This window comes from Somniosus microcephalus, chromosome 20, assembly GCF_052327205.1.
Source record: "Somniosus microcephalus isolate GS21.2 chromosome 20, FLI_Smic_1.0, whole genome shotgun sequence".
Taxonomy (NCBI): Eukaryota; Metazoa; Chordata; class Chondrichthyes; order Squaliformes; family Somniosidae; genus Somniosus; species Somniosus microcephalus.
In genome coordinates this window covers 36,700,503-36,724,925 of record NC_141006.1, presented here as the reverse complement: position 1 = coordinate 36,724,925, position 24,423 = coordinate 36,700,503, and the positions used below count along the sequence as shown (strand labels likewise).

Below are 24,423 nucleotides of genomic sequence, written 5' to 3'. Positions count from 1 at the left end.
GAGTCCATGGCACCCGTGAGCTTGAGATCATGTCATAAAAAGATGGTAAAAATATTTCCCTTTTCGTGCAAAATAAAACATGCACTTGACAGCTGAGTGTAAAGTGAGCATTCAAAGGTTTTATACTTGAAGAACAAAGCTGTTGCAATTACATAATTTAGTCAGGTTCTGTTCCCTCAAGACAGAAGAGAACAAAGGGAAGCAGCTTTAGGGTGTAGTTTTACACTAAAAGAAAAAGACGTACTTTTATATAGTGCCTTTCATGCCTTCAGGACTTCCTAAAGCGCTTTACAGCCACTGAAGTACTTTTGAGGTGTAGTCACTGTTACAATGTAAAAAACGCGGCAGCCAATCTGCACACAGCAAGGTCCCTACGAACTACAGGAATGTCACCTGATCCATGTAATGTATGTTGTGTGTAATGCTAGCTTCAGGAGACAGATTAAGGGTTAGCATAGAAAGGGTAAAAGCTGTTTAAACACTAACAGTATGGGTTGAATTATTCACAGAAAATGACAGATTTTCAGTAGTAGTAAACTGAAATATGCTGAATCAGCAGTTTAGTATGAAAGACCAAGGGCATGAAACTCTATGATCCTTCCAGTGCCCTCCCACCGTAAATCTGGCAGGACTGCAGCAAAGGACCAGAAATGAGGCTGGGACTCAGATATCCTGCCAGTTTCCATGGGCTTTGTTTGGGACGGAACCACAATCAGTCCCAAACAAGGTCTCTCATGGTCAGAGACGGGTGGTCAGGAGGAGGGGACTCCCAGGCTGAGAGTTTTGTCGGCCCTGGTCTGGGAATCTGCTGACAGGCCTGTATGCTTAGTGAGAGAATGAGTACCAGCCTGCCGATGGATAGAAGTTAAGCCCCCCTGAGATGTCACCCAAACACTTTGGAGATTTTGAAAATGTCTACGTTGTTTCTAGCCTCTTCATAAAGGGAGCCAATGGGCCACAATACTCATGTTTCCAGGAGGGATTTACATTTAATCCCCCCACCCACCCAACCCCTCGTCCCCATATACAACAGCCTTCCTCACAATTTGCGTCCTTCCCAGACTGGCGGTATGAGCCACTGCCTGTGACAGGCCCAAGTTTCATAATGATATAATTAGACCATGTTCACATTAGTTTTGCCTTCCCTTGCCCCAGATTGGTGTTGAAAACTCATCTCCTCACCAGTTTCTGGAAACCACAGATAAGACAGATTTCAGGGTCATTGGCTTTTTCTCTGAATTAAAACAAATACATGATGCTAAAAAACCAAACTCTGTTCATTTACAATAGGGAAAAAAATCCTGTCTCACAGTTTTGAAATGTCAGGCGTTGGTTTAATATACTGTGCAGAAACTGTGCTGGCATTTACGAGTGAATAAGATAATATTGTATGAGGTAAATGACTGAAGACGAGCGCAGTGCACAGAAATAATATGATGTCTGAAATAAAGAACAGACAAGCAGATTCCCATTAAAGATTTCAAAAGGGACAGAAAATCTTCAAACAATGGCCCAATTTCCTCCGTGTACATCTTGGAGGCATTTTCATGGTTTAATGGAATTCAGTAGCACTACCAGAAAAGATTGTGACTGAGCTATGCAAGGAGAAAATTGATGGCAGGTTCAACCCAGTTCTTCATGGTTCAGGTTCATAGCAAAAGGTTGCCCCCAGTTTTGCATAACCCAGGATGAATTTGTAGTCTTATTCAGGAAAGCTACAAAGAAATGTGCAAATAATAGGGTAATAATAATGGGGGATTTCAACTTCCCCAATATTAACTGGGATAGTCAGAGTGTGAAAGGCTCAGAGGGTGTAGAATTCTTAAAGTGCATCCAGGAGAGCTTTTTGAGCCAGCATGTAGAAAGTCCTACAAGAGAGGGGGCGGTACTGGACCTAATTCTAGGGAATGTGGCCGGCCAAGTGGAAAAAGTGCTAGTAGGTGAGCACTTTGGTGACAGTGACCATAATATGGTAAGATTTAAGGTGGTCATGGAAAAGGACAGGGATGGGCCAGAAATAAAGGTTCTAAATTGGGGGAAGGCCGATTTTAATAGGATAAGGCAGGATCTGGCCAAAATGGACTGGGATCAGCTACTTGTAGGAAAATCCGCATCAGAGCAATGGGAGGCTTTCAGAAGGGAGATTGAGATCATACAATGGCAACATGTTCCCGTAAAGGTCAAGGGTGGTTCCAAAAACCACAGGGAACCTTGGATGTCAGGGGATATACGAGAATGGATTAGGAAAAAAAGGAGGGCTTTTGGCAGATACAAAAGGATAAAGACGGAGGAAGCCCTAGAGGAGTACAAAAAGTGCAGGGGGATACTTAAAAAAGAAATTGGGAGATCAAGGAGGGGCCATGAAATAACACTGGTGAGCAAAATAAAGGAAAATCCTAAGATGTTTTATAAGTATATTAAGGGTAAGAGGATAACTAGGGAAAAAATAGGGCCCATTAGGGACAAAAGTGGCAATCTGTGTGTGGAGCCGGAAGATGTAGGAGGGGTTCTAAATGAATTTTTTGCATCTGTTTTCACTATGGAGAAGGACAATGTAGACATAGAAATAGGGCGGGGGGACTGTGATATGCTTGAACATATTCACATCGAGAGGGAGGAGGTATTGGCGGTTTTAGCTGGCCTAAAAATGGATAAATCCCCAGGCCCGGATGAAATGTATCCCAGGCTGCTGTGTGAGGCAAAGGAAGAGATTGCGGGGGCTCTAACACATATATTCAGGACCTCTCTGGCCACAGGGGATGTGCCAGAGGACTGGAGAACCGCTAATGTAGTACCATTATTCAAGAAGGGAAGTAGGGAAAAACCGGGGAACTACGGGCCAGTGAGCCTAACATCAGTGGTAGGAAAATTATTGGAAAAAATTCTGAGGGACAAAATTTGTCTCCACTTGGAGAGGCAAGGATTAATCAGGGATAGTCAACATGGCTTTGTCAAGGGAAGATCATGTCTGACTAATTTGATTGAATTTTTTGAGGGGGTGACTAGGTGTGTGGATGAGGGTAACGCAGTGGATGTGGTATACATGGATTTCAGTAAGGCCTTCGATAAAGTCCCGCACAGGAGACTGGTCAAGAAGGTAAGAGCCCATGGAATCCAGGGTGCCTTGGCACATTGGATACAAAACTGGCTTAGTGACAGAAGGCAGAGGGTGATGGTCGAAGGTTGTCTTTGTGACTGGAAGCCTGTGGCCAGTGGGGTACCACAGGGATCGGTGCTGGGTCCCTTGCTGTTTGTGGTCTACATTAATGACTTGGATATGAATGTAAAAGGTATGATCAGTAAGTTCGCAGATGATACAAAAATTGGTAGGGTGGTAAATAGCGAGGAGGGTAGCCTCAGTCTGCAGGACGATATAGATGGGTTGGTCAGATGGGCGGAACAGTGGCAAATGGAATTTAACCCGGAAAAGTGCGAGGTGATGCACTTTGGGGGGACTAACAAGGCAAGGGAATACACAATGAATGGTAAGACCCTAGGCAAGACGGAGGGTCAGAGGGATCTGGGTGTGCAAGTACACAGATCCCTGAAGGCGGTGGAACAGGTGGATAAGGTGGTAAAAAAGGCATATGGGATACTTGCCTTCATTAGCCGAGGCATTGAATATAAGAGCAAGGAGGTTATGATGGAACTGTATAAAACACTGGTTAGGCCACAGCTGGAATACTGTGTGCAGTTCTGGTCGCCACACTACAGGAAGGATGTGATCGCGTTGGAGAGGGTGCAGAGGAGGTTCACCAGGATGTTACCGGGGCTGGAGCGCTTCAGCTATGAAGAGAGACTGGGCAGATTGGGTTTGTTTTCCTTGGAGCAGAGGAGGCTGAGGGAGGACATGATTGAGGTGTACAAAATTATGAGGGGCATAGATAGGATGGATGCTGAGGAGCTGTTTCCCTTAGTAGAGGGGTCAATAACTAGGGGGCATAGATTCAAGGTAAAGGGCGGGAGGTTTAGAGGGGATTTGAGAAAGAACTTTTTCACCCAGAGGGTGGTTGGAGTCCGGAACTCACTGCCTGAAAGGGTTGTGGAGGCAGGAACCCTCACAACATTTAAGAAGCATTTGGATGAGCACTTGAAATGCCATAGCATACAAGGCTACGGACCAAATGCTGGAATATGGGATTAGATCAGACAGGGCTTGATGGCCGGCATGGACACGATGGGCCGAAGGGCCTCTACCCGTGCTGTATAACTCTATGACTCTAAGTGGAAATGTTGTAATGCTATAATAGACTGAGGCTCTAGTTAAAGTGTATTATTCGGGTGATGTAAAGCCAACTTTTCTTTGCATTTAACCCAGGCAGTCTGTGGCTCAGTGGTAGCACTCTCGCCTCTAAGTCAGAAGGTTGTTGGTTCAAGTCCCACCCCAGGGACATCAGCGTCATAGCTAGGTTGATACTTCAGTGCAGTACTGAGGAAGCCTCCGCTGCTCTGTCAGAAGTGGCGTCATTTGAGTGAGACATTAAACTGAGGCTCCATCTGCTCTCTCAGCTGAACGTTAAAGATTCCACGCGCTATTCAAAAAAGAGCGGGAGAGTTCTCCTGACCAACATCACTAAAACAAACTTTCTGGTCATACAACTCATTGCTGTTTATGGGACCTTGCTGTGTACAAATTGGCTGTCACGTTTCCTATATTACAACACTGACTACTACACTTCAAAAGTACTTAATTGGCTGTAAAGGGCTTTGGAACGTCATGAGATCATGAAAGGTGCGATATAAATGGAATTTCTTTCTTCATCTGTGTGTGAGTAACCAGGTGCCAAAAGTAATTTGTTCCTGGTACTGGGCTCTCTCATATTGATTAGCATAAAAATCACCAAAATTAATTTCAATTATAATAAATGTACTAACGGCCCAGAAATTCCGTTCCCTATGGGTGTGTACGCACTGTGTACTCACTCATAGGGCAACGGAAGTGCCGGTTTTAGATATGCACTGCGCATGCGCTGGAAACTGGAACTTCCGTTCTGTGAAGTAAGGGTGTCACAGGTCAAACGCCTGCGCCGGAGAGGCAGCGCATACGGCTGAAACTTCCATTTTTTTCACTGTTGCTTCAGTCCAGGTAAGTCGGAAACAGCTGCGCCTGGAATAGCAGGCGTACAGCTGGCAGCTCCTCGCTGCAAGGCCTGCTTTTACCAGATTTGAAGAGTTGAAGAAAGTAAAAAAAAATGTTTTCCACTGATTTATCATTTTTAAATATTTTAAAGAAAGGTAAGTTTATTTTAGCCCCATTAAAAACTTGAATTATTTTTTTCAAAAATTTTAATTTTTGTTTAAAATCGTTAATTTATGTAAATTTAGTCATTTTAAAAATGTGATTAAAAAAAATTGAAGTTTTACTTATGTTTTGGGTCTGATCTCTATTCATAGATTTGACAGGTCTTCCTGTCAAATCTACAAATGGAGATTCCCTGCTCTGATTGGCTCCCCATGGCCCACGTGATCCCAGGGACTGTGTATACTTACGAAAGCACTGTGGGATCTCCCCATTCCAGGTCCCATTCCCCTCGCAGGTAAGCACAGCAGGTAATGAGAGCTGGTATCCCGCAGCACAAGTGTAGCTGATGCTGTGTCCCCAGCTGAAGTCTGTTCCCACAACAATTCCATTGAGGATTCCAGGAGGAGGTTGGCATGTGATAGCTGCAACAGAGCAGTGCTCATGAGAAACTCCAACTGCTTTAGTAACGTAACATTTACATTCCAGACCATTCGACCATCGGCAATTCAACATAAGTTAAGGCGACATTCTAATGCAGTAGTGAGGGAGAGCTACCTTACAGGAGGTGCTGTCCTTTGGATGAGACCCCACCGCAGCGCCAAAGAGGAAAATCATGCTCTTATATCATTTAAGAGAAAATTGGACAAGTATTTGAAAAGAAAGTACATCAAAGGATATGAGAAAAGGGCAGAGAAATGGGTTTAGATTAGAAAGCACTAGTTGAAAAGTTAGCACCAGGCTAATGGCCTTTTTCAATGTTACAATTTCTACGAATTATTCCAATTAAGACCTCTAAATCCTGGAATCATCCCAGTCACTTGTCTCAATCTTCTTCAATGTATCAATTTCCTTTTGAAGACAAATTGCCCTAAATTACACACAATCAAATGTAGATTTACCAGTGACTTACACAACATTAGATTACTTGTTTTATCTTTGAGAGACACCATTAGCCTTGTTCAGAACTGTAGTGTATGTGCTTTAAGTCAGAACTACTTTTTACAGCTCCTGTATACTGTAGTACCGGCAGTAACCACACCGGTATATAAGCTGTGCGCATGCCTCTGTACTCCAGTCTAGAGATTGCCCTCCTCCAGTAAAGGCCTGTTATTTGTTATGTACAGCATCCGTGTAATTATTTATCCACTAAACCACGGATCTAACAGTGGCGGCGAGTGTTGATGCGAATCTACCTGCAACATTAAACAAAAAAAAATAAAAAAATAGTCGAGTCCAGGAACACGGACGTCGACTGCGAGCAACCGCCCAGCAGTCAGGCAGAGATCCAACTTCACTGGGGAGGCTGTGGAGAGCCGGGCTTGGTTCCCCAGCCACAACGAGCAGTAAGAGACCGACGACAGGTCCAGAGCAGACCCTTCCCGAGCAGCGGCGGCTGGAGCCGACCGACGGCAAAGAGAGAGAGCTGGGCAGCGTCGACGGGGTAAGAAAAAGGGTGAAGAGAGCAGGGTGCAGCCGGGGGTTGATCACCGAACGGCGTCGAGGAAAAATACTGCAAAACCGGAGAGAGAGAGGGTAAGAAACAGCCGAGTTCTAGACTGAGCGGCGTCGAGAAATATCAAGAGAAAAACGCGCAGAGCACAGCCAGGGATCACGGGCTGATCAGGGTCCGCGGGGCGAAGCAAGGGGAGACGCCATTGAGCCGCGGAGAAGCAGGGAGAGCGCGGGAGGCGCCATTGAGCCGCGGAGAAGGAAGAGCGCGGGAGACGCCATTTTGCGAAGCCGCGGCGGAGAAGACAGGCGAGCGCAGGAAGGAAGGAAAGCGCGGGAGACGGCATTTTGTGCCAGCGGAGAAGAAGGAGAAGCACGGGAGGTGCCATTGGTGATAGTTAACGCACAACCAAGGATGCCGAAGAGTGGCAGTATCTCTACGTTCGACAATGAAGTCGAAGATTGGGTGACATATGTGGAACGTATTGAGGTGTACTGCAGGGCGAATGAAGTGCCAGATGCTAATAAAGCACTGGTTCTGTTAAATTCCATGGGTGCAAAAACTTATGGGTTACTGCGAAATCCAATAACCCCAGAGAAGCCGGTAAACAAGAATTTTGAAAGCATAGTGGAAATCCTACAGGACCACTTAAACCCCACACCGCTGCTGATAGCAGAACGATTTAAGTTCCATAAAAGGAACCAACACAAAGACGAAAGCAATGCTGAGTACCTAACGGAACTGCGCAAGCTATCGAAAAACTACCAGTTTGGAGCGGGACTAGCAGACACATTAAGGGACAAGTTTGTGTGTGGGCTACAAAGTGAAGGAACCCAGAAACGGCTTATATCAGAAAAGGACCTTACGCTGGACAAAGCTTTCAGTGTGGCAGTATCACACGAAGCAGCCGCAAGGGGCGCTGCAAAGATACAACGGAGACCGCAAGAATATGGCACCAACGAAATGACCTATGGAACAGGGAAGTGCTATCGCTGCGGCAGAACAACACATGACCAGAAAGATTGTTGGCTCAAGGACCAAGTGTGCAGACAGTGTGGGAAAGCAGGACACATAGCAAGAGTCTGCAGGTCTGGGAAGAAAACCAACAGTAAGAAATCTCCACAGGAGAAGTACAAAAAGGTACACCAGGTGATGGACAGTGGTTCAGACGAACAGAAAAGTGACACAGACTCCGGAAGCAAGGAGCTGGGTTGTCTGAAACTACATTGTGTAACCGAAATGGAGGATCACCAGACTATCTGGGTTACACTCAAGATAGACGGAGTCCAAGTGGAAATGGAATTGGACACAGGGTCAGCTCTAACAGTCATAAATCAAAGAGACTACAAGCGGCTATTTTCACACATACCCTTGAAAGCTACAGAGATTGTCTTGAAGACGTACACGGGGCAAAAAGTCTACCCTAAAGGAAAAATAAGGGTGAAAGTGACATATAAAGGTCAGGAAATACCTAAAATGGATATATATGTATTGCCAAATGGAGGACCACCACTGCTTGGACGTGAATGGATCCGGAAGATACATTTAGATTGGCATTCCATACAGGCACTGAAGGTGGAGGCCAAAAAGGATGACGACGTCACACCTGGACGACTGTCAAAAATGCTAACTGACGCAAAAGAAGTGTTCCAGGAGGGACTAGGAACACTAAAAGGAATAACAGCAACAATTAAAATAGAGGATAATGCAAGCCCAAAGTTTCTGAAGGCCAGACCAGTGCCTTGTGCGATCAGACCAGCGGTTGAAGCAGAGCTGGAAGGGTTGGAATGTTCAGGAGTACTGTCCAAAGTGGACTGGAGTGAGTGGGCTACACCCATCGTTCCTGTAATGAAGAGGTCGTTGAGTAATACGCCTGGGGAACCAAAGAAGGTCCGCATCTGTGGGGATTTTAAGGTGACAGTGAACCCAGTCCTTCACACGGTGCAATATCCGCTTCCACGAATTGAGGATATTTTCGCCTCGCTATCTGGTGGTAAACGCTTCACAAAAATTGATCTAGCCCAGGCGTACTTGCAAATGGAGGTAGAAGAAGCTTCGAAACATTACCTTACGATCAACACCCATAAAGGTCTCTATCAATACAACCGGCTGGTGTTTGGAGTAGCCTCGGCTCCGGCTATCTGGCAAAGGGCAATGGATCAGGTCCTGCAAGGGATTCCAGGGACCCAGTGTTATTTGGACGACATCTTGGTCACGGGCGAAAATGACGGTGATCACCTCGCTAACTTGGAGAAGGTGCTCGCCAGATTAAAGGAATATGGGCTACGAGCTAATCGCCACAAGTGCGAGTTTTTCCAGAAACAGATCTCGTATTGCGGCCACGTCATCGATGAAGAGGGGTTACATAAGTCCCCTGACAAGATAGAGGCAGTAGTCAAGGCTCCAGCACCGGAAAATGTGTCACAACTGAGGTCGTTCCTTGGGCTGGTAAACTATTACCACAAGTTCTTACCAAATTTGTCTACGGTATTACACTCGCTGAACACCCTACTGCAAACAGGGGTACCATGGAAGTGGGATGACGGACGTAGACGACCTTTCCAGAAGTGTAAAGAATTGATCACATCAAAAGAGGTGTTGGCCCATTTCAACCCAGCACTACCAATTCATTTGGCATGTGATGCATCACCCTACGGCATTGGAGCGGTGCTGTCGCACAAATTCCCGGACGGTTTGGAGAGGCCAGTAGCCTTTGCGTCTTGGTCACTAACCTCAGCCGAGCGCAACTACGCCCAGATTGACAGGGAGGCCCTCAGCCTAGGGTGGGGAGTAAAAAAATTCAACCACTATCTGCAGGGACAGAAGTTCACCTTGCTGACTGACCACCAACCACTTGTCTTCATCTTTAATCCTAAGAAGGGCGTGCCAGTAATGACGGCACAGCGGTTACAAAGATGGTCCCTGTTTCTAGGGGCGAATCAATATGAAATAGAATATAAAGGCACGAGACAGCATGGGAACGCTGATGGGCTATCGCGCCTGCCACTGCCTACTGTGGAGGAAGCACCAGCAGTGGACCCTATCGAGATATTTTATTCGTCGATAATTGAACGATTGCCAGTAACAAACGCGGATATAGAGAAGGAGACCCGCAATGATCCGACACTGTCACGGGTATATGAATTGACGGTGAGGGGATTGCCAACACATGGCGACTCACTGTTGCCAGCATTCTCATCCAGAAGAGAACAGCTGTCAGTATGCCAGGGGACAGTGATGTGTGGATCCAGAGTGGTGATTCCACCCAAGTTAAGGGAGAGAGTGCTAAATGAGCTACATGAAGGTCATCTGGGGGGAGTGAAAATGAGAAGCCTAGCTAGGGCTTATGTGTGGTGGCCGGGAATCGATCAACAAATCGAAGACCTAACTAAGAGCTGCTTAGGATACCAGAAGGTCCAAAATGCACCACCACATGCCCCTCTACACCCATGGGAGTGGCCCTCCTCTCCATGGCAATGGGTGCACATTGATTTTGCTGGTCCATTCATGGACTCAATGTTCTTAATAGCAGTGGATGCTCATTCAAAGTGGCCTGAGGTGATAAAGATGTCTTCAACCACTACAGAGAAAATGATTGCAGTCCTACGGACCATATTTGCCAGAAACGGGTTGCCAGACCAGATCTGCTCTGATAATGGGACCACAGTTTGTGTCCGATGAGTTCCAAAAATTCATGAAAAGGAATGGGGTAAGGCATTACACATCCGCCCCGTATCATCCAGCCACCAATGGATTGGCTGAGAGGTTCGTACAAACCTTTAAGAAGGCGATAAAGGCCATGTGCGACGGGGAAATTCCACTACAGCATAAGGTGGACAATTTCTTATTAGCCTACCGAAACGCGACACATGCAGTTACCAACCAGACCCCGGCCATGATGTTCTTCAACCGAAGGCTGAGATCTCGTCTGGACTTGCTCAGACCAAATGTGCGAAGAAATGTTGAGGACAAACAATTCCAGCACATCAACGAGAAGCCGACAAGGAGCTTCAATGTAGGGCAACCAGTCTTGGCCCGGGACTATCGAACAGAGAAGTGGCAACCCGGAACGATATGTACAAGGCAGGGGCCATTAATGTACACAGTGGATGTCGGGGAGACCATTGTGAGACGCCACGTCGATCAGATCTTAGCATCACAGGAATGCGTCAACCCCATGTCTCGAGTACCTGGGGATGAACCCGACATACCGGTCGTATCTACTTCAGACCCAGTAGCAGTGGAACCCGATGAACTACCCGATGAAAGGGGGTCAGAATCGCCTCTGCACCAAGAACAAGAACCTCCGGAAAGGCGCTATCCCGAAAGGGTCAGGAAGCCGCCCCAAAGACTGAATCTATAAATGGACTTTTGTTATTGAATGTACATGTAAAAATGTAATTGTTATTTGAATATTAAGGGGGTATTATTAATCTAAAAAGGGAGGAATTGTAGTGTATGTGCTTTAAGTCAGAACTACTTTTTACAGCTCCTGTATACTGTAGTACCGGCAGTAACCACACCGGTATATAAGCTGTGCGCATGCCTCTGTACTCCAGTCTAGAGATTGCCCTCCTCCAGTAAAGACCTGTTATTTGTTATGTACAGCATCCGTGTAATTATTTATCCACTAAACCACGGATCTAACAAGAACAACTTCACATTAACTGGATACTTGCAATGAAGATCACCAGTCACACCCAAACCATTTTACTTCCTGAATCTTGCTAATCAACATACGTTAAAATTCACCTCTCATTCCTTAGTTTAATTGATTCAGATTCTGTTTAATATTCTCAATCTTATTACCTGGCCACTCAGCATGGGTCTCATCGGAAATTTTTCTAACATTTCTATTAATATCACATCATTGTAAATAGTGTAGGGACTCGGAACAGATCCCTGCGGGACCTTGCCAGTCAATACAAAGTGGAAAACTCTCTTGATCCCTCTTCACAAATAATCAGTGGATAAAGGAAATTTACATCCGGAAAAACCCAAGGTAGTCACTGAATAGAGGCATCTGGAGAGTTTGTTTCTAGTGAAACAGCCTCATGAATACAGCAAATGGGCAAAGACTCTGCAAGGAGCACAACAGATGCTGATCATAAAACTGCCACGGGCAGAATTATTTGATGTAGCATTCACTGATGCAATGAATATATTAAAATGCAAATTTCATTTGTCTACACCACAGACTCAATGATAATTAGAAAATACAAAATAGTTCAACGCAAATTTGAAAGCCATCCCGAGGTATCAATCAGTTGGTCCCATTTGTTGGCTGATTCCATTCCTATAACAAAAACATGATCAAACAATAGATGTAAACCTCCTGCTCCCATTTCATGGTTGCAATCTTCAACAACAACAACTTGCATTTACAGGAAACTCTTTGGTATCCGGCACCGATGGGACCGGGATGGTGCCGGTTGATTAAAAATTCCGGATGATGGAGAGGGTTATTTACCGAGGCTATTTTTAACAAACAAAGAGTCAGACTCCTGTTATTGAGGTGTTCCGACTTCTGACAGTGCCAAGAAGCTGAGTAGTGGCAGTTTGGAGAACTACCCCCACTGACTAACTCGGCCACTGCGGGAGACTCGGACTTGGAATCGGCAACATTGCCAGTTATTGAGGTGTTTTCGGTGTATGAATTTTGCCGGTTAATAGAGAATTCCGGATATTTAGGTGCCATTTAAACAAGAGTTTCCTGTATGTAGCGACTTTTATGTAGTAAAACCCCCCAAGGCGCTTCATAGGAGCGATTATCAAACAAAATTTGACACCGAGCCGCATAAGGAGGTATTAGGGCGGGTGACCAAAAGCTGGGTCAAAGGTGTAGGTTTTAAGGAGCGTCTTAAAGGAGGAGAGAGAGGTTTGGGGAGGGAATTCCAGAGCTTAGGGCCTAGGCAGCTGAAGGCATGGCTGCCAATGGTGGAGCGGTTAAAATCGGGGATGCGCACGATGCCAGAACTGCAGGAGTGCAGAGATCTGAGGGTTGTAGAGCTGGACGAGGTTAGAGAGATAGGAAGGGAAGAGGCCAGGGAGGGATTGGAAAACAAGGATGAGAATTTTAAAATCGACTCATTGCTGGACCGGGAGCCAATGTAGGTCAGCAAGCACAGGGGTGATGGGTGAACGGGACTTTGCGTGAGTTAGGATACGGGCAGCAAAGTTTTGGATGAGCTCAAGTTTGTGTAGGGTGGAAGATGGGAGGCTGGCCAGGAGAGCGTTGGAATAGTCAAGTCTAGAAGTAACAAAGGCATGGACGAGGGTTTCAGCAGCAGATGAGCTGAGGCAGGGTTGGAGTCAGGCGATGTTACTCAGGTGGAGGTCGGTGGTCTTGATGATGGAGCAGATATGTGGTCGGAAGCTCATCTTAGGGTCAAATACGACAGCAAAGTTGCGAACGGTCTGGTTGAGCCTCAGATAGTTGCCAGTTGGAGTCGGTGGCTAAGGAACGGAGTTCTGCCAAGTTCATGGTGGCACATTTCTGCTCCTCCCTCGCACCTTCTCCCGTGTACGCTTCTCTCCTCGTATGTGTTAGCACTCTTCTTCCGCCTCCGCCCCCACCAACCCCCCACCCCCCTCACCCACTGTTCATGCTGGTAGTCTCCTTTCACGCCTCCCCCATCAGGCTTCTTCCTCCCACCAGATCATGTTGCTGCTCTCTTTATTCCTCCTTCCCTCCAATTCATGCTGACAATTTTCAAGGGGGATTTTCCTGGATCTGGATCTCCTGGGTGCAGCAACTTAAAATTGGGCTGGTTAGAATGCACAGGAACCCGCCCAACTCTCCTCCATTAATTTAGAGGCATGTGCTTTGAGCCGCTTGATCTTACCCAGACAATCAAGTGCACCTGATGGCACTCAGGGAAATGTCCTCTTTCCTATCTCTCAAGTCGCCCTCCTCATCCACCCTAACACTCTACTTTTCCCCACCAGTTCACACTACCATTCTTCTTCTCTCCCTATCCCTCACCCCCCAAGTTCATACTGTCACCTTTCTCCAATACCTTCCCCCAGGTCAAGCTGGCACCTTCTTCCCTGATTCTCCCCTCACCGCTATCTGATCAGCTGCTCCAGGTGATTGAACTGCTTATGCTGTCCGTAGGAACTCTTGATATCTCCGGGATCAACAGCTTCGGAAGTGTGAGGAACTGATTTTCATCCACAAACATGGATAAGTAGAAACTATTTCCAAAACAATGATTGTGTAAACATGTATGCAAGATACATTGGTCACAAGGGTGACAGGTTGGGACAGTTTACTTATGGAGATTCCGCTTTTCACAGTCTCTCTGTCTAAATTAAGAGAAGCTTATGTTGAAACAGTTTGTTAATGTTATTAATTAATCTTGATTGTATATTTGCTGTAAATTCAAGTCAGACTCTCCTAATGTGGACATATTAGTGGGAGATATATTTGACACATTATACAATTTATTCTATTCCTTTAAATAAAATTAAGGGAATGGTCCGCACAAAATAGATGAATGTCAAGACCACAGTTTCGGCTGGCAGAGTGATGTTACATTACTTATCAAGGTACATGATTGAATGCTAATGGCAGTAGGTAATGGCAACCTATTTCCCCAACCCATTTGATTTACACTGTGTGTTCTCACTGCCCACATTTGGCCAATATACATCTTACTATGCTTAAAATGGTTACATATGTTATATTGAAAATACCATATAATATCTCCCATACTTCATGACATAAGAAAACTACTAGGCACTTGGTCTGAGCGTTAAACAAGGCTTTAATCAACTGTTTTTCAACATGGAGATCTAGTTGTGTCCTTCACTAGTTCCTGTTAAAGAATGTCCTGAGCAAGCTGGGCCCATGCCCGAATATTTATACTCTCCCTGGACAGTGCCACCAGCAGGCCGCCCAGTATCATTTCATAAGTCAGTTCCACATGAATGACAAGATTCATGTCACTTCATATTTATTCAGGCCAGATCTGTTCCAACAGTGGGATTCTGGGTCAGCTCTGATGTGAGTTAAGCGTGAGGCTGAAGTGGGTGTGAGAGAAATGTCAGGGGTCTGGTATGAAATGATGGCAGGCTCACCAGCTGAATCATATCTATTACAGCTACACTGTTTCTTCCAGTGTTGTATGGATACATGCAGTGTTTAATCTCATGTTCACAAACTAACACCATGTCAAAATCAAAGTAAACATCTACCATTTCTCTCCTGAGAAACACAGCGTTTCTCCAATTGACTTAAACAGCTACTAGCATCAGGACTTTTTTCTTCTTTCTCTGTTTTTGTTATTTGCTTTTTAGCACTTTACCCAAGGGAGGAATTATTAATGAAGCAAGTAAATTTATGATAATGATCAGCATTCTCAACAGTTTATTCATTTCTCTGACACTTTACGAGAGAAATATACCCTTGGCTGTTCAATTCAGGTCTCTCAGTCAGCAATCCAATGCGCTACTGTTCTGTAATTAGAGTCACCACTGAATCTGTTCATATGTAAGGAAAGTTCTTAAATAAACATAAGTAGACAATTAAAAAATAAAGTTCAGTCTGGAAGCAAAAATGTGTAATGGATGATCTTATTAAAAAACAGAATTAGAATCATGAGCCAATTAGCATCCATTGCTAGCTTGTATATCGTCATAAATGATTGACTTACATCTGCAGGATGGCCTACTTCCATTCCAGGTTCTGTCTTTGGTGCAAATGAGAGAGGAATATCTCAAGGAATCCATTGCGTAGCCTGGCATGCACTGGAATACCACTGTATTATTGTAGGTGAAGTCGGTACCCAGTCTGATCCCATTAGCTGGTACTCCAGGGTCACCACAATTAATCACTGTAAGAGACGAGAAAGCTGAGTACCTAGTATACACTGCACTTTTGCTTTTCCAGATCCAGGCTGCGGTATGGTGCACTGCAGCAGTATTGCTCTGTGCCACAGTGGGCCAATATATTCCTCAGTTACTCCCGCACAGTGAATTCCTCATCTCAGTCACGCTGTCTAAGGAAGACACTCCTTTGGGCCTTTTTTGGGCACTTTATAGCCAGCAGTTCAAGGCCAGTCATTGACAGAAGACTGGAGCATGCCGACCCACCCTCTCAGTTCAGATTTGGTGCAAGACCAGAGAGACTTTAAGGAGAGAAGGAAATATTTTCAAAATCTATTTCCCGCCCCCCCAACCCAACATATAATTTAAGAGAGCATAAAGAAAGTGAATTCTGGAAACTTGATGTAAAAACGGAAAATGGTGGAAATACCCTGAAGGTCAATCAACAACCGGAAAAGAAAATGCTCAATGTTTGCATCAGAATACTAAGTTCTCTCTCAGATACTGATAAATATGAAATGCATTTCCGGTGTTTTCACTTTTTTAGGTTGATCCATGTCAAGTTTTTGAAGAAATAAGGGAAATTCTTATTGGGAAAACGAAGAGTGAAGGGATGGCAGGAATGACATATGAAGAGAGATTGGGTCGATTAGGCTTATATTCGCTAGAGTTTAGAAGAATGAGAGGGGATCTCATTGAAACTTATAAAATTCTAACAGGACTAGACAGACTAGATGCAGGAAGGATGTTCTCAATGGCGGGTGAGTCCAGAACCAGGGGTCACATTCTATGGATAAGGGGTAAGCCATTTAGGACTGAGATGAGGAGGAATTTCTTCACCCAGAGAGTGGTGAACCTGTGGAATTCTCTGCCACACAGGGCAGTTGAGTGCAATTCATTAAATATATTCAAGAAGGAGTTGGATATATTTCTTAAGGCTAAAGGGATCAAGGGATATGGGGAGAAAGCAGGGACAGGGTACTGAATTTGGATGATCAGCCATGATCTCATTAAATGGCGGAGCGGGCTCAAGGGGCCGAATGGCCGACTCCTGCTCCTATCTTCTATGTTTCTATGAGTTAAGAATCAAGTTTTCAAGGAATGAGGGAAGTAGATCAGATCAAAGTTTGTCGGGCTAAATTGGACTGAGTTGAGAAGGCTCAATTTCAAAATTCAATGGAAACTCTCGACCCTTTCCTAGAGTCTAGGAAAGGACAAAAATCAGCTTACTGAAGCTGACCTATAACCGTGTACCATCCTGAGTACATAGTAAAAAGGCAGCAGTGTTTTTGATCCAAAATTGACATTTTCCTTCCTCCCAAGTGTCATTTTTATAGCATATTAGTGTGTGATTTAATTAATGCTGCATCATCTAAGAAGCTGGTTATCTTTCAGTCCCCGCATCCAATAAGGAATTCTGGGTCAACTTCCCAACTTGCTGCTTGCCAGAGGAAAGCTTGTGTTAGAGCAAATGCTTTCCCTGGTGCATGTTGTATATTCTCCCCATGCTTTATTCTCCTCTTTTAGCTTAAGGCACAGTGCTTAAAATGTACCATGTTACATGTGTAAAATGACATGGTAATATATCATTGGAGCTCAACTCCGATATGTACCAAAACAGCTACTACATAAAGAGAAAATAGATATTAAAAAAATGAACTGACCTATGCATTGTGGAGGGACACTGGTCCAGGTCCCATTCACAGTACAGTGTCTAGTCAACAAACCAGTTGAATAATAGCCTTCCCGACAGGCATAGGTAATGGAACTCGAGAAGACCAATCTGTTGCTGTACACTATCCTGGCGTTGCGTGGCGTTCCAGGGTTTCCACAGGACAGAGCTGCCAATGGTGAAAGGGAAATGACAAAAAGGTTGTCTATAATTCAATGACACAGTGTAAAAAGGATCACCTCTACAGAAAGGGACCCACAGAAGTCAGTTTTACAGCTCTATTGTCAATCGCAGGCCAACTGCCAACTTCTGTGGTATTATTCTCCCAGAGTCTAAAGGATTAGTCGTAAAGATATTTGGAAAGTACAGAAAAGGCAATACTTAATGTTTTTTTGACAAAAGAACAACTCGACACTAAACTGGTACAGAATTAGCCTCCATTTTCCCCCCTTCTCTGTTTGACTGATTTTCCCCCCAGTACAATCCACAATTCTAACATGCCTCAGTTTCTCTCGAGCCAATTATTTTTTTGTAAGGAAAAAACTTTTGTCCGCTGATCTATTTCAGTAACAGTAAGGCGTTGCAGCATCAAGTGGTTCTTGTTCCCATACTTAGAGTTTCTCACTTGAAATCAGATTGGTTCCTCTGGGTTGCAACTGTAGAATGGTCATCAATCATGTCCCAAAATACTGACACTGGGCAGTCTGGATTAAAGCAATTTGGCCAACACCAAATAAGAACAGTGCCTCAGCGTTCCCTCAGTACTTTTATGTCTACACACACAAGTGAGAACGCACCAAGTACTTGCAGCAATAAAACTGATCCAAGTTACAGCACCAACGCTGACAAACTTACTACTCTTTCAACTGCTGCCCTTCCTCTTTCAGTTGGGATGTCCGAGGTCAAAAGCTTTGCCATGGCCATTAGTACTGCTCTGGACCTGGGACCCTGCCCTCCCTCACCTCTTTGCTACTGTTAAATGGTGCTGTCTGCAGGATGAGGGACATATGTGTGGTCTTGTGTATTCTAGTCTCTCTCTCTGTGCCTTCTGATCGCCGCATTCCTGAATCTCTCTGTTTCTCTCGCACACATTAAACCTACAAACTCCTAACAGCCACTGTTTGACAGATTTTAATGGATGATTTTGCTCACATTGATAAAGTGTCCCTGTGCCCATTTCTGTGAACTAATATGAATTCACTTTTGATAAATGGAACTGACACATTTACGTACTGCATCTTCTAATTACTTTTATAATCTCCAGCTCCAGGTTTCTTTCAAAAACAATAGTGAGTGAATTAACCCAACGTCTGCTTCCTTTGAAAGCAGAGATTAAATTGTTTACTCTTAGTGATTGAGCCTTTCCCTCTCCCACTCATATGCTACATTACAAAAATAGTCACCCATTTATAAATACTGCACTATTTACAGCAGGTAATTTTCAAAGGTTCATTGCAATAATTATCTCAGCCTCATAGCATCTCTGCTGGTCCAACTACGTTAGGAATGTGGAGATCAGAAGGCGCACACGGCACAAGCCCGCTGTCTCTGAAACCATCAGTCTATGATGATTACAACTATTTGGGCATATCATCCAGTCAGATGAGAACTTGGATGTGAAGAGAGCCCTACAGGCATCGCAATCAAGGCCATCTCCAGATTGGCATAGACCTCAAGGCCGCCCAAGAACCACTTGGACCCATGCTGGAGTTGAAAAAGCTCAATTTAGGTTTCCACACTGCATAGTGTTACAGTGAAGACTGGAACTGTTACAGATGCACTGCACACTATTGGTCGGGTAGGTGATCAGGAGTGGTCGTGGTAGTAGTAATAATAGTAGTAGTAGTAGCAGTAGTAGCGGTAGTAATGGTGGTAATAGCAGTAGTAATGGTGGTAGTAGTGGTAGTAGTCATCGACATCTTAGGGTTGTGACAGGTTTGTTCCGTGCTTTTCATTTGTTCATTTCCTCACATCCAATAACTGGTAAACTACAAATCAGCCTAATTTTACTGACAGGACAAAGATTACAAACTTTCGCTTACAATGAAAAGATTAGTTTTAACACACAACGGTGAAGATTATGAGGGGGAAGCAGGGAGAGTGAGATAACCTTATGAAACCTAAACTGCCAGTTAGAAAGGCACTGTCGACATAGTAATAAGTCTTGCAATCGTTGATCTAGAGATGTTCATGTTAAATTGGAAGTTAACTGCAGTGGTAAACAGCATGCGGGGTGATCGTCACAATTGATAAGCACTGTGAGGGGCAAGGACTATGGGAGCCAAGCACTGCGAGGGGCAAGGACTGCGAGGGGCAAGGACTGCGAGGGGCAAGGACTGCGAGGGGCAAGGACTGCGAGGGGCAAGCACAGCGAGGGGCAGGGGCTGCGAGGGGCAGGGGCTGCGAGGGGCAGGGGCTGCGAGGGGCAAGCACAGCGAGGGGCAAGCACTGCGAGGGGCAAGCACTGCGAGGGGCAAGCACTGCGAGGGGCAAGCACTGCGATCGGTAAGGACTGCGAGGGGCAAGGACTGCGAGGAGTAAGCACAGCAAGGGCCAAGCACTGTGAGGGGCAGGGTGTACGAGGGGTAAGCACTGCGAGGAGTAAGGACTGCGAGGGGTAATGACTGCGAGGGGTAAGGACTGCGAGGGGTAAGGACTGCGAGGGGTAAGGACTGCGAGGGGTAAGGACTGCGAGGGGTAAGGACTGCGAGGGGCAAGGACTGCGAGGGGCAAGCACAGCGAGGGGCAAGCACAGCGAGGGGCAAGCACTGCGAGGGGCAAGCACTGCGAGGGGCAAGCACTGCGATGGGCAAGCACTGCGATCGGTAAGGACTGCGAGGGGCAAGGACTGCGAGGAGTAAGCACAGCAAGGGCCAAGCACTGTGAGGGGCAGGGTGTACGAGGGGCAAACACAGCGAGGGGTAAGCACTGCGAGGAGTAAGGACTGCGAGGGGTAAGCACTGCGAGGGGTAAGGACTGCGAGGGGTAAGGACTGCGAGGGGTAAGGACTGCGAGGGGTAAGGACTGCGAGGGGTAAGCACTGCGAGGGGTAAGCACTGCGAGGGGTAAGCACTGCGAGGGGTAAGGACTGCGAGGGGTAAGGACTGCGAGGGGTAAGGACTGCGAGGGGTAAGGACTGCGAGGAGTAAGGACTGCCAGGGGTAAGGACTGCCAGGGGTAAGGACTGCGAGGGGTAAGGACTGTGAGGGGTAAGGACTGCGAGGGGTAAGGACTGCGAGGGGTAAGGACTGCGAGGGGCAAGCACAGTTGGTCTGTACTTGCCTGCTCCATAGAGAAGAATGGTGAGACAAGGGTGGTTTGGGATCAAACCTATCAGAATACACTGGCTGAGCATGGCCCAGAACCATGCAGAAAAGGTTGGTACTTAGGGAGCAGTGGGAGACAGGGAGCAGTGGAGTTCTGGCTGGGAGACAGGGAGGAACTGTATTCAGTTCTTACTTCCCATTAGCAAAAAGGAGTTTCTGAACTCACTGTGATGGGGCTGCTGGGAATAGTTTTGATCATCGTTATTTTTATAGATTGCCTGTAAAATTTCCCATTGATTTTGAATAATTAATGCTGTATCATTCACTCAGATCCCGAGTTGAATCGTGTCCTACAGTTTGAGAACCATTGGTTTAAATGAACATACTCCCTGCATAAACAAAGAACTCTGCGACATATAGGCTATTCTGCTATGGTAATCATTTAATATGAAATAAGGTCACTTTAAAAAAAAAAGTGAGCTCTTCTCTTGAATGGTTTTGTTTTTCTGTTTCAGTTTTTCTCTTGTGCTGATCAAGTGAGGGATATCAGTGTTGCCGATAACACATTTTCTAATTTGGATGTCAGCATCAAGGACTCCTCGGCAGGCACAGCCAACACCAGCCCAATGCAGAGTGAAGTTTCTTCTACGATAGCAAAATACTGCAGATGCTGGAAATCCGAAATAACAACAGAAAATGCTGGAAAAACTCATTTTGTTCCAACTCTTTTGTTCTATCGCAGCCCTGCCTTCGATCTATTTTATTTCCTTTCCAGTTTTGAAAAAGGGTTTCGATCCGAAACGTCGACTCTAATTTCTCTCCACGGATGTTGCCTGGCCTGCTGAGTTTTTCCAGTATTTTCTGTTGTTATTTTGAAGTTTCTTCTACTCTGGCCCAAGAAAACCCCCTCTAGCAACAGGCTGACACTTCTACTTCCCACACCAGCCACTCTTTCAGCTTCGCTGGCTGAGATTGCCAGTTCGGTGCTAATTAGTGCAGAATAAATGGCTAGTTGTGGGAGGTAGACTTGTGAACACTAGGAACTTAATTACTAATACCAAACTCATTTCAATGTAGGACCTTATAGCCAGCAGAAAGAAGTGAGCATAGCTCATTCCAACCATTGCTGAAATTGGTCCAAAAAGGGATTTTATTTAATAACATCAATCATAAAACAGCAATTTCTGTTTCTTTGCAAAGAAAGTCAGCTGAGCAGGATGGCAAACTCCTGGTGGCAGTAAAAACATAAAGCAAGCCTCTGGCGTGCTAGGATGCTAGTTTATATCTGCAATGTGCCCACATGGAAAGCCCTAGCCTTGGGCATACATTCAAGAAGCAAAGGGTAGAAGATAATGTTGATGCATTAATCACCTCCGCTGTGTCCTCTTGTGCACATCGCTGAATAGTCACTGAAAGAGTACCGTTAGTGTTGGTTGGCGAGCAAGATCCTTGGATAACAACATTGCCAGGTGTCAGGGGGTGGGGGGTAGATGAAAAATAAGAGGAAAATAAAAGTTGGCCTCATCGATACCCCTCCGCTGCTAGGATTCAATGCGAAATGTATTCTATGCCAACTTTCACACAAACTTAATATCTTACTCCACAGCTTCCATCTGAAGTAAAAGGGCTTTCATGGATCAAGTGATGCTCTAATCTCTCTGCATGTGACAAGCAGCTTTTGACAGATTTCCCCAATCATTGCATCGCATAAGTTTTCACAAATTTCTCAGAGGTACTCACATATCTCCAGATTGCTGCTGCCAAATAAGAATTCAAATATTCATCTTCCCAGTGCAGTACTAATGAGTTTACACGGTAGGTACTGGTAGATTGTGCAGTTAAACAGGGCCCCTGAGGTTGAACAGCAAGCTGCATACAGCTTAAGGAATGTACATTGTTTACAACTGCAGTGGAGCAGATAATCAATCTGTTGTAGAGATTTTTTTTTAAATTTAGTTAGAATTATCATTGATTTCTTCTTACAGATGGGCCTGTTGGCTTACAGTTTACTGAAGGATGCCAAACACTTGGCATCCCATGGAGCTGATCTTTGGCATTCTAGTTTGGTTGGGAGGAGAAGGCAGCCTCGTGGTAGTAATACCTGTTCACAGTAACAATTAACTCTCTCTACTATAGAAGTTATGTTTAGGAGATCGCCTGGATATTCTTGGAATCATATCACAGATGCATAAGTGAAAAGAGAAGATTGACTGGGGAAATGGGCCCATGATGAGCAATATCTTTCACTGTAGAAAAATGTGCAGTTGTGCACATAGGTGCACAAAATGTAGGGATAGAGTATAACATGGGTGTGTATAGGTTAATCGGACATAAAGGGAGAGACACTCGGGAGTGACTTGGGAGCACCCTAAAGGTTCAAGCACAGTGTCAGGTGGCTGAAGCCAAGCAAACAGAGTCCTGGGTTGTAATGCTTGGACTATTTAGTATAAGACTAGGGGCACAATAATATATTGCTCTGGTGAGATCTCATCCAGAAATATTGTGTATCATTTTGTCCCCACCTCAAGAAAGACATTCTGCCTCTAGGGAAGGTACAGAGAAATGCCACCAGGATAATTCCTGACCTACGTGCTTTGGGCTATGGAGAGACCCTTGGGCCTTGGAGAGAATCCCAGCAATAGTTTTCAGTAGTATAATGTATTATCACATGGTTTATCACATGGTTTAATATGAGCATGCTCAGTTCGCTCTGGCCTAGTAAAGCAAGCACATTGACTAGCAACTCATCGGGGTCGATTTTCCTGAAGCTGTCGGGAAGAAGGCGGGACTACAACTTTCGGGTTTTAGACCCGCCTACTTCGATGTCCGGCCAATCCGCGCGATTTTCCCTTGATTGACCTTGTTGAGCCCGCCCAGCGGGCTCAGCAGGCCAATTAAGGGCCACCCGGCAACAGGTGACGTCACAGACAAGAGTTCTTGACAGATGAAATATCAGTGTTTCACAGCTGTTTGAAGCTGTGAAACACTGACAGTCTGAGCTCTAGCATGAGTCCTTCTCCACAGACTCAGTTAGAACTCACACCAGCACTCAAAGCTGAAGGCTGTCACTTTTCACAGATCACAGCCGTTCAGCTTTAAGTACCGGTTGAGTGATGGGCTCCCGACGGCTACAGGAAGAAAGGCTGTTAAGGTAAGTACAGGTAAGTAAAAGTTCTTTACACACTTTAGACACACCAAACACACTTACCTTTGCACTCACGCACCCATCACTCACCTGAACACTGACATCTCGACCCCTCCAACTCCTTCAACGCGACGGCCCGCCTGCTCTAACCTGGCGTGGTTTGGAGCCGTTGGGAATCCCACACGAAACCCCTCAAAATAGGGATTAGGCTAAAAACTGCCTGTTAACTACCTGTTAACAGGCAGTTAATTGGCACTAATCCCTTCCTGCCTGGTTTCGGCGGGTCCCAGTGCGGGGCGGGGACCCGCCGCCTCTGAAAGTTGCGTGGAGCGGGGTTTTGGGTGGGATGGTGTCGGGACCCCCGAATTCCGGATTTCCCCCCCCCCCACATGCCTGAAACCCCACCTGATGGCTCCACGAAAATCGACCCCATCATGTCTCTGCCCTTCATTTGTTCTACCCACATATACTACAAGTAGCACATGCCTCATAACACAGATGAAAGAGGCACTCATATGGAAAAAGAAGTTCTTGCTATTAATTGGGGGGTGTAAGGGTTTTTACAAATATCTCATTGGAAAATCTTTCTATATTGAGATGGATCATAAACTATTAACACCACTCTGGGCCATAACAATATTGATGAATTACCTCCCAGAATACAATGGTTTCACCCGTGTCGTGAGATTTCTGTATAAGAATTCATACATATTAATCAGCAGATACACTGACATAAGCTCCAGCTCGGCAGGGGGGGTGGTTTTCCCAAAACAGATCAAAGCTTTCAGGCAGAGACAAAGGCATACGTGGATGGGATTT

General features: G+C 45.4%; 1 protein-coding gene across 1 annotated transcript in view; it reads right to left on the bottom strand.

Annotated features, from left to right (window-relative positions):
* The window catches only part of csmd2 (CUB and Sushi multiple domains 2), an 807,040-nt gene that overhangs the window by 81,977 nt on the left and 700,640 nt on the right, over window positions 1–24,423 (bottom strand). The window contains exons 53-55 of the mRNA XM_085962435.1: window positions 17,186–17,362; window positions 15,350–15,529; window positions 5,491–5,664 (exon numbers count right to left, since the gene is read on the bottom strand). Of these exons, the coding sequence (XP_085818561.1) occupies window positions 5,491–5,664; window positions 15,350–15,529; window positions 17,186–17,362 (531 nt within the window). The remainder of the gene's footprint in view (window positions 1–5,490; window positions 5,665–15,349; window positions 15,530–17,185; window positions 17,363–24,423) is intronic.